At 43.5% G+C, this 11,078-nt stretch overlaps 1 protein-coding gene across 1 annotated transcript in view; it reads right to left on the reverse strand.

The window, feature by feature from the left end:
• The window catches only part of LOC311127673 (angiopoietin-1 receptor-like), a 57,798-nt gene extending 48,039 nt beyond the window's left edge, over positions 1-9,759 (reverse strand). The window contains exon 1 of the mRNA XM_084159543.1: positions 9,566-9,759. Within this exon, the coding sequence (XP_084015669.1) occupies positions 9,566-9,680 (115 nt within the window). The 5' untranslated portion in view covers positions 9,681-9,759. The remainder of the gene's footprint in view (positions 1-9,565) is intronic.
• Positions 9,760-11,078: the final 1,319 nt, after the last annotated feature.

The following is an 11,078-nucleotide window of genomic DNA, read 5'->3' on the forward strand; positions in this document are numbered from 1 at the left end:
TGTATTAATGGCACCTGTTTGAACTTGTTATCAGTATAAAATACACCTGTCCACAACCTCAAACAGTCACACTCCAAACTTCACAATGGCCAAGACCAAAGAGCTGTCAAAGGACACCAAAAACAAAATTGTAGACCTGCACCAGGCTGGGAAGACTGAATCTGCAATAGGTAAGCAGCTTGGTTTGATGAAATCAACTGTGGGAGCAATTATTAGGAAATGGAAGACATACAAGACCACTGATAATTTCCCTCGATCTGGGGCTCCACGCAAGATCTCACCCCGTGGGGTCAAAATGATCACAAGAACGGTGAGCAAAAATCCCAGAACCACACGGGGGGACCTAATGAATGACCTGCAGAGAGCTGGGACCAAAGTAACAAAGCCAACCATCAGTAACACACTACGCCGCCAGGGACTCAAATCCTGCAGTGCGAGACGTGTCCCCCTGCTTAAGCCAGTACATGTCCAGGCCCGTCTGAAGTGCATTTGGATGATCCAGAAGAGGATTGGGAGAATGTCATATGGTCAGATGAAACCAAAATAGAACTTTTTGGTAAAAACTCAACTCGTCATGTTTGGAGGACAAAGAATGCTGAGTTGCATCCAAAGAACACCATACCTACTGTGAAGCATGGGGTTGGAAACATCATGCTTTGGGGATGTTTTTCTGCAAAGGGACCAGGACGACTGATCCGTGTAAAGGAAAGAATGAATGGGGCCATGTATCGTGAGATTTTGAGTGAAACCCTCCTTCCATCAGCAAGGGCATTGAAGATGAAACGTGGCTGGGTCTTTCAGCATGACAATGATCCCAAACACACCGCCCGGGCAACGAAGGAGTGGCTTCGTAAGAAGCATTTCAAGGTCCTGGAGTGGCCTAGCCAGTCTCCAGATCTCAACCCCATAGAAAATCTTTGGAGGGAGTTGAAAGTCTGTGTTGCCCAGCGACAGCCCCAAAACATCACTGCTCTAGAGGAGATCTGCATGGAGGAATGGGCCAAAATACCAGCAACAGTGTGTGAAAACCTTGTGAAGACTTACAGAAAACGTTTGACCTGTGTCATTGCCAACAAAGGGTATATAACAAAGTATTGAGAAACTTTTGTTATTGACCAAATACTTATTTTCCACCATCATATGCCAATAAATTCATTAAAAATCCTACAATGTGATTTTCTGGATTTTTTTTCTCTCATTTTGTCTGTCATAGTTGACATGTACCTATGATGAAAATTACAGGCCTCTCTCATCTTTTTAAGTGGGAGAACTTGCACAATTGGTGGCTGACTAAATACTTTTTTCCCCACTGTATGTATTATAAGTTCACACCCCTTGACTTATTCCACAATTTTTTGTGTTACACCCTGAATCAAAAGAAAAATCTCACCCATCTACACACAATACCCCATAATGACAAAGTGAAAAACATGTTTTTAGAAATGTTGGCAAATATACTGAAAATTAAATACAGAAATGTATTATTTACACCTCTGAGTGAATACTTTGTAGAAGCACTTGTGGCGGCGATTACAGCTGTGAGTCTTTCAGGGTAAGTCTCTAAGTGCTTTGCACACCTGGATTGTACAATATTTGCACATTATTCTTTTTTAAATTCTTCAAGCTCTGTCAAGTTGATTGTTGATCATTGCTAGACAGCCATTTTCAAGTCTTGCCATAGATTTTCAAGCCGATTTAAGTCAAAACTGTAACTAGGCCACTCAGGAACATTCAATGTCGTCTTGAATGGCCTTGTGTTTTAGGTTATTGTCCTGCTGAAAGGTGAATTCGTCTCCCAGTGTCTGTTGGAAAGCAGACTGAACCAGATTTTGTCTGTGCTTATAGCTGTATTCTGTTTCTTTTTATCCTAGAAAACTCCCTAGTCCATGTCGATGACAAGCACACCCATAACATGATGCAGCCACCACCATGCTTGAAAATATGAAGGGTGGTACTCAGTGATGTTGTATTGGATTTGCCCCAAACACTTTGTATTCAGGACAAAAAGTTCATTTCTTTGCCACATTTTTGGCAGTATTATTATATTTATATTTCAGTCATTTAGCAGACGCTCTTATCCAGAGCGACTTACAGTTAGTGAGTGCATACATTTTTTATTTTCATACTGGCCCCCCGTGGGAAACGAACCCATTACTTAAGTGCCTTGTTGCAAACAGGACACATGTTTTGGAATATTTTTATTCTGTACAGGCTTCTTTTCATTGTCATTTGGGTTAGTAGTGTGGAAGTAACTAAACTCAGCAAAAAAAGAAACGTCCCTTTTTCAGGACCCTGTCTTTCAAAGATAATTTGTAAAAATCCAAATAACTTCACAGATCTTCATTGTAAAGGGATTAAACACTGTTTTCCCATGCTTGTTCAATGAACCATAAACAATTAATGAACATGCACCTGTGGAACGGTCATTAAGACACTAACAGCTTACAGACGGTAGGCAATTAAGGTCACAGTTATGAAAACTTAGGGCACTAAAGAGGCGTTTCTACTGACTCTGAAAAACACCAAAAGAAAGATGCCCAGGGTCCCTGCTCATCTGCGTGAACGTGCCTTAGGCATGCTGCAAGGAGGCATGAGGACTGCAGATGTGGCCAGGGCAATAAATTGCAATGTCCGTACTGTGAGATGCCTAAGACAGCGCTACAGGAGACAGGAAGGACAGCTGATCGTCCTCGCAGTGGCAGACCACGTGTAACAACACCTGCACAGGATCGGTACATCCGAACATCACACCTGCGGGACAGGTACAGGATGGCAACAACAACTGCCCGAGTTACACCAGGAACGCACAATCCCTCCATCAGTGCTCAGACTGTCCGCAATAGGCTGAGAGAGGCTGGACTGAGGGCTTGTAGGCCTGTTGTAAGGCAGGTCCTCACCAGACATCACCGGCAACAACGTCGCCTATGGGCACAAACCCACCGTCGCTGGACCAGACAGGACTGGCAAAAAGTGCTCTTCACTGACGAGTCGTGGTTTTGTCTCACCAGGGGTGATGGTCGGATTCGCGTTTATCGTCGAAGGAATGAGCGTTACACCGAGGCCTGTACTCTGGAGCGGGATTCGATTTGGAGGTGGAGGGTCCGTCATGGTCTGGGGCGGTGTGTCATAGCATCATCTGACTGAGCTTGTTGTCATTGCAGGCAATCTCAACGCTGTGCGTTACAGGGAAGACATCCTCCTCCCTCATGTGGTACCCTTCCTGCAGGCTCATCCTGACATGACCCTCCAGCATGACAATGCCATCAGCCATACTGCTCGTTCTGTGCGTGATTTCCTGCAAGACAGGAATGTCAGTGTTCTGCCATGGCCAGCAAAGAGCCGGGATCTCAATCCAATTGAGCACGTCTGGGACCTGTTGGATTGGAGGGTGAGGGCTAGGGCCATTCCCCCCAGAAATGTCTGGGAACTTGCAGGTGCCTTGGTGGAAGAGTGGGGTAACATCTCACAGCAAGAACTGGCAAATCTGGTGCAGTCCATGAGGAGGAGATGCACTGCAGTACTTAATGCAGCTGGTGGCCACACCAGATACTGACTGTTACTTTTGATTTTGACCCCCCCTTTGTTCAGGGACACATTATTCAATTTCTGTTAGTCACATGTATGTGGAACTTGTTCAGTTTATGTCTCAGTTGTTGAATCTTGTAATGTTCATACAAATATTTACACATGTTAAGTTTGCTGAAAATAAACGCAGTTGACAGTGAGAGGACGTTTCTTTTTTTGCTGAGTTTACAATGTTGTTGATCTATCCTCTGTTTTCTCCTATCACAACCATTAAACTCTGTAACTGTTTTAAAATCACCATTGGCCTCATGGTGAAATCTCTGAACAGTTTATTTCCTCTCCGGCAACTGAGTTAGGAAGGACGCCTGTATCTTTGTAGTGACTGGGTGTATTGATACACCATCCAAAGCCTAATTAATAACTTCACCAGGCTCAAAGGGAAATTCAGCGTCTGCTTTTTGATTTTTTTTACACATCTACCAATCGGCAGGAAGTACGGGAAGCCGCGGGAAGTACGGGTGCTGAGGATGCTCCAGCATCCCTGATAAATCGGAAAAAATATAATAATATCTAAAATATGATTATTTTATTTCTTATTATTCCTCACAAAAGTAGTGCACTGGGGTGTTACTACTCCCTGAAGGCACTGTGGTAACAAGAAGACTTCACTTCTTAACTCTGTGATTTTTTTTCTATCTTCACATTTGCTGACATTAACACTCAGCTTAATTCAAGTTCTATAATGTTAATGACATGTCATTTCCCCAGCAGCTACTGTTGTTCAGCATTTGTTCCACACAAAGAAGCCAGCTGATTGTGTTCTGAGTGTGTTCATGTTCAGGGTACCACGGCACATGGGAACCTCATCCCTCTATTGTTGTTGAAGGAAGATTAGACCTGAGGACTCCTGACAACCAGGGGTGGCTTGCAGCAACAACAAAAAATCTAAGATAAAATACATGTCAAAGTATCACATCACAATCAGTTGAGTTTAATCAACCTACAGTTTAATCAACCTACAGACAGGGAGATGATACACACAATTACTCCGTTTACACCGTTTACACACGCAAATGCTTACGTGTGTTTCTGATCTGTTACTGTCACGAGTGTCAGTGTAATGCGGTGGAAGAAGTCAGGCGCAGGTCACAGAACTCTAAGAAACGTACTTTACTAAACGAAGTAAAGAACTCAACACAGAAAACCTCCACACAGGGAGGAACTAACCCGCTCACCAACGACACACAGAATACCTCCACACAGGGAGGAACTAACCCGCTCACCAACGACACACAGAATACCTCCACACAGGGAGGAACTAACCCGCTCACCAACGACACACAGAATACCTCCACACAGGGAGGAACTAACCCGCTCACCAACGACACACAGAATACCTCCACACAGGGAGGAACTAACCCGCTCACCAACGACACACGTAACAATAAACAATAACACACAAATTCCAAATGAGAGACAGGGGTAAATATAGGGACTACAATCAAACATAATCGGGAACAGGTGTAAACAATAAAGACTAAACTAGACAAACACCGAAACATCGATCGGCAGCAGCTAGTACTCCGGGGACGAAGAACGCCGAAGCCTGCCCGAGCAAGGAGGAGGAGCAGCCTCGGCTGAATCCGTGACAGTTACGTTCAAGCAGGGTGAAGTGTAGAAGACAGATGTTTTGGGTGGATGGATGCTATGGTGGCTGTCTTCCAACTAAGGTTAAAGTAGTCGTCTTGGCCTGAAGCCTGGACTAGACGAACTGTATTAGGACAAGGTTGGTTCTCACTCTACAGACAGAGAGAAGGAGGATGCTTTGACAAATACACAGAGGAGATACAGTCAGGAAAGGAAAGGCAGTGTTATAATCATATACCATATTTATCTAAATATTCAACAGTTAACTAACGTGGTCCTACTAGTCCGGTAAAATATTAGCACTGTGACTTGCATTCAAATCAAACAAATATCTGTGTTTGTGAAGTCATAGGGTCAAGTTCTGTACACCTCAGACATAAATACACGGTACTATTTAAAGAACATGAAACTTGACAGGGAATTTAACTGGTTCATTATATCAAACATGGTTGGATGTTCACTGAGCATGAACGTTGTTTCCTTTCTCACTTGTGTTTCATGTGACTCAGACCTCTGCGGTTTTTGTTTCATTTCTGTTCAAAAGAAAAGCTCATGTTTTTCATCCACAGGTGGTCTGGCTCCGTATCGCTCTCTCTCTGCAGAGTCTGAAAACCCCCTCAGCCTCACACATTATCCGTCCCAAATGGCGCCCTATTCCTCCAGGGCTCTGGTTAAATATATATATTTTTTTATTTTATTTTTTTCACCTTTATTTAACCAGGTAAGCCAGTTTGAGAACAAGTTCTCATTTACAACTGCGACCTGGCCAAGATAAAGCAAAGCAGTGCGATAAAAACAACAACAACACAGAGTTACATATGGGGTAAAACAAAACACATAAACATAGAGTGCACTACATCATTAATAGGAAGGCACTGAGTCACTGAGAGACGGACAAAACGTATCTTAAAGGTACAATGCTGATGTTTTCTACTTCAATATCATCATTTCTGCTTAACAATTAAGTGCCTTACTGTGATTGTTTAAAAATTAAAATGGTAAAAAAAGAAAACAAAAATAGCTTAGCGAAGAGGAATTTATCAAGCAAGAATGTAGCTAGGACTGTCTGGGAGTGGTCTGAGAGGGGAGGGGAAAACTGAAAAACTGGCTGTTATTGGAAGAGAGATTTGGAACTCTCTTTCTTATTGGTCTATTAACTAATGTACCTTCAAAACGCCATCCCACCAAAACAGGCTGAAATTTCAGCTGGTCTTTTAAAACTGCTCTTACACTAAAAGCCTCCTGAGTGGCGCAGTGGTCTAAGGCACTGCATCGCAGTGCTAACTGTGCCACTAGAGATCCTGGTTCGAATCCAGGCTCTGCTGTAGCCGACCGGGAGACTCATGGGTGGTGCACAATTCGTCCAGAGTAGGGGAGGGAATGGCCGGCAGGGATGTAGCTCAGTTGATAGAGCATGGCGTTTGCAACGTCAGGGTTGTGGGTTCGATTCCCACGGGGGGCCAGTATAAAAAAAATATGTATTCGCTAACTATAAGTCGCTCTGGATAAGAGCTGCTAAATGACTTAAATGTAAAAGGGCATTATCCACAATTTCACAGTATTATTCCAACCTCATAGTGTGGAAATATATAGAAAACTCAGGAAAATCAGTTTTTTGACTGCACTGCGCCTTTAACAAAAATGTAGTTATTTCCTTCAGCCCATTTGCTCTTGGTAAGTTAAAGATGGCAGGTTGACGTTTATTGGGATGAGTCTTGTCCTGGAGGCAGAACTGGGCAATGTCCACTAAAGGCTGCAAAGTCAAAAATCGTTAGACATTAGGGTTAAGGTTAGGGTTAGACATTAGGGTTAGCAGTGTGGTTAAGGTTAGGGTTAAGGTTAGGGTTAGATTTAAAATCAGATTTTATGACTTTGTGACTGTGCTAGCTAGTACCCACTCTGCAGAGCTGTCTCTAGGGCAAGATTTATGACAATAAATGCCAACCTGTGTAGAAAGAGGAGCAGATAAGATGAGAATGTGTTAAGACATAACGTTATATTCCAAGCTGTATTGGGCGCGACTTGGGGAAGGTTGGGCGGTCTGTTACAGCCTCAGCCGTCTCTTTTAGCTCAGGATGTCTCCCAAATGGCACCCTATTCCCTATATAGCGCACTACTTTTGGACCAGGGCCCATAGGGGATAGGGTGCCGTTGGAGAGAAACAGAGCTGTCAGGATGATAGATGGAAACCCTCTGTTATCTACGGGTAAAGGGAAGAAACAGAATGCTGGGGCTGATTTGTGTTGTAACCCCAAAGGGACTGACTGGCTGGCCTTAAAACCGACTGCTGCCTGTTGTCCAAAACATCACATGAAAGTACGAGACTGACTGGCTTTAACCCTAGAGGGGTTCTACTAAGCTAACATATGGAATTGTTTTAAGATGGTCATACCAAGGATCATTTAGCTATTTTATTTGGGATTGTAGGGACCCCTTTAGGTATCAAAAAGATACCTAAAGGGGTGGGGGGATGAAACATTGAATTTGGCCTTACTGCTATTAGCCCATAGAAACACATTGTAAAACAGATTCATAACTGGAAAAACAGATAGTCCCCCCCAAAGAAATCTAAAGGACGTTTGTTTTGAAGTGTCTGTCCTATATCTGAGAGTTATAAGAAAGATCAGGCAGTTGTTTTATTTATTTTTTATTTTATTTTTTTTAATTTAGGGGGTAGATCAGCTTAAATATTGCAGATTGATTGTAACTTCCATCAATGTAATTGTCTGCATCACTTCCAATCCCCCATATGTTTTTTATTCTCGCAAATATATATATATATATATACATATACATATACATACATACACATACATATAAATACATATACATGCATATATATACATATCCTTCTTTTAAATATATTTCCCTTTATTACTTTCCAACCCCACCACCCCTTCCCTAATTGGAGTAAACTAGTGAACAACAATGCTTAGGCCTCTACTTCCAGCTTATACATACTATATACATTTTATGGACACAGTCGATTTTACAATAATCCTATTTTGTTTGTTTTTACTCCTGAACTTCCTCAACCCTCAACCATGAAGTCCATCCGGCAATTGTTTGTTATTTATTTTGACACATATTTAACCCCATATTTAACCCCATATTTAACCCCATCTTTAACCCCATATTTAACCCCATATTTAACCCCATATTTAACCCCATATTTAACCCCATATTTAACCCCATATTTAACCCCATATTTAACCCCATATTTAACCCCATCTTTAACCCCATATTTAACCCCATCTTTAACCCCATCTTTAACCCCATATTTAACCCCATATTTAACCCCATATTTAACCCCATATTTAACCCCATCTTTAACCCCATATTTAACCCCATATTTAACCCCATATTTAACCCCATATTTAACCCCATATTTAACCCCATATTTTAGGCACTAAACTACTTAGTAGGGCATCCTAGAGCAAAACAATCTACAAGTGCATGTTCGTGAGAGTCTCAACTTACCACAGAGGGGTCATATTAGTGTGTAGCGCAAACTGTTCGGACGCTACAAACAGAAGTTGGCAGATAGGCGGTATCGACTTCAGACGAGTCCCGTGACGCTTCGGGGGGGGGGGGGGGGGGGGGGGGGTCGTAGAGCAAAACGGAGAACACCATGGTGTTCATGGGAGCCTCATCTTAATAGTTCATAACAAAACCGTTCGGACGCTACAGACGTTTTCGTGAGAAGAACGATTTTTGGGATGTCTCATGGTCTGACAACCACCGCTGTAGCTCGGCCACCTTCCACCGCAGAGGCGGAAGGCCGACATCGGCGGATGATGTGGATTGAGACACAGCCCATGCAAAAAAACGGACATCTCTACCTTAAACAGCCAGATTTCTATGGGGATTTCTCTACCTTAAACAGCCAGATTTCTATGGGGATTTCTTTATGATGCTAATTCGATTTCCACGGGGGCGCAGACATCGACTCCAGGGTGGTTAAACCCTACTGCTGCTTGTTGTCCAAACAACACATGAAAGTGAGAGGAACGTTTTCTGCTAAGGAAACAGAAACGTGTTTTGTAGTGTCAAGTTTGGACCCTTGGTGTTTCTACGTAAGGGATTTAGGGTGACCTAAGTGGGGTTGAAACTCACCCAGTAGTGTCCTTAGACTGAGGACTGCCAGACGTTTGAAATATCAGTCTAATTCTAAGTGCCAGACAACTCCACAAGGTTTGCTGTTCTTGTGATTTGTTAAAATAAATATTTTATATCACATATAGTGGTCGAAAGTCTGGAGCTGCCTTATGTCATAAGTGTAAATAGACACAGGACACTTTATTTAGATAGTCATACTATCAACAAACTATCTGTTGATACCTGCAGTGAACCAGTAGACCAGACACAGAGACTATAGAGTAGAGCTACATACCTGGACTGGACCAGTAGACCAGACACAGAGACACAGTAGAGTAGAGCTGATAACACATGATCCTCCAGCGGTAGGCTGGTACAGGCTCCAGGGCTAGGGCGTCCAGGGGGTACATCCACACAGCGCTGCTGCTCCGAGGTGCTCAGACTGGGGATAAAGAGAAGACCAAACCCCTGGAGGGTGTCAGAGAGACCCTTCAACACACATCTCTTCACAGTCTGTCTGTCTGGCTCTGAAAAGTCTCTGAAGTTCCTCCCTCCCTTTCTCTCCCACCCTCCGCCCCAAACCCCAACCCACCCCAACCCTCTCTCTCTCTCTCTCCCTTTATTCCTCTCTCCATGCATTGGGAGTTGGAGTTCCTTTTCCTGTTTCCTCTTCATGTGAGAATGGGATGGAAAGAAAGGACCCCAGCCTGAAAAGAACAATATTTCAGTATTTGATATTTCAGTCATTTAGCAGACGCTCTTATCCAGAGCGACTTACAGTTAGTGAGTGCATACATTTTTATTCTTCATACTTTTCAGGGAAGTTAGGAACCAATATACACAAGCAGTCAGGAAAGCAAAGGCTAACTTTTTCAAACAGAAATTTGCATCCTGTAGCACTAACTCCAAAAAGTTTTGGGACACTGTAAAGTCCATGGAGAATAAGAGAACTTCCTCCCAGCTGCCCACTGCACTGAGGCTAGGAAACACTATCACCACCGATAAATCTACAATAATCGAGAATTTCAACAAGCATTTTGCTACAGCTGGCCATGCTTTCCATCTGGCTACCACTAACCCGGCCACCAACTCTGCACCCTCTGCTGCAACTTGCCCATGCCCCCCCCGCTTCTCCTTCACACAAATTCAGACAGCTGATGTTTTGAAAGCGCTGCAAAATCTGGACCCCTACAAATCAGCTGGGCTAGACAATCTGGACCCTTTCTTTCTAAAACTAGCCGCCGAAATTGTCGCTACCCCTATTACTAGTCTGTTCAACCTCTCTTTCATAACGTCTGAGATCCCCAGAGATTGGAAAGCTGCCGCGGTCATCCCCCTCTTCAAAGGGGGTGACACTCTAGATCCAAATTGCTACAGACCTATATCCATCCTGCCCTGCCTTTCGAAAGTATTCGAAAGCCAAGTTAACAAACAGATAATTGACCATTTCGAATACCACCGTACCTTCTCCGCTATGCAATCCGGTTTCCGAGCTGGTCACGGGTGCACTTCAGCCACGCTCAAGGTCCTAAACGATATTATAACCGCGATTGATAATAGACAGTACTGTGCAGCCGTCTTCATCGACCTGGCCAAGGCTTTCGACTCTGTCAACCACCGCATTCTTATTGGCAGACTAAATAGCCTTGGTTTCTCAAATGACTGCCTCGCCTGGTTCACCAACTATTTCTCAGATAGAGTTCAGTGTGTCAAATCGGAGGGCCTGTTGTCTGGACCTATGGCAGTCTCTATGGGGGTGCCACAGGGTTCAATTCTTGGGCCGACACTTTTCTCCGTGTATATCAATG

This window comes from Coregonus lavaretus (assembly GCF_964263955.1).
Source record: "Coregonus lavaretus genome assembly, chromosome: 4".
Taxonomy (NCBI): Eukaryota; Metazoa; Chordata; class Actinopteri; order Salmoniformes; family Salmonidae; genus Coregonus; species Coregonus lavaretus.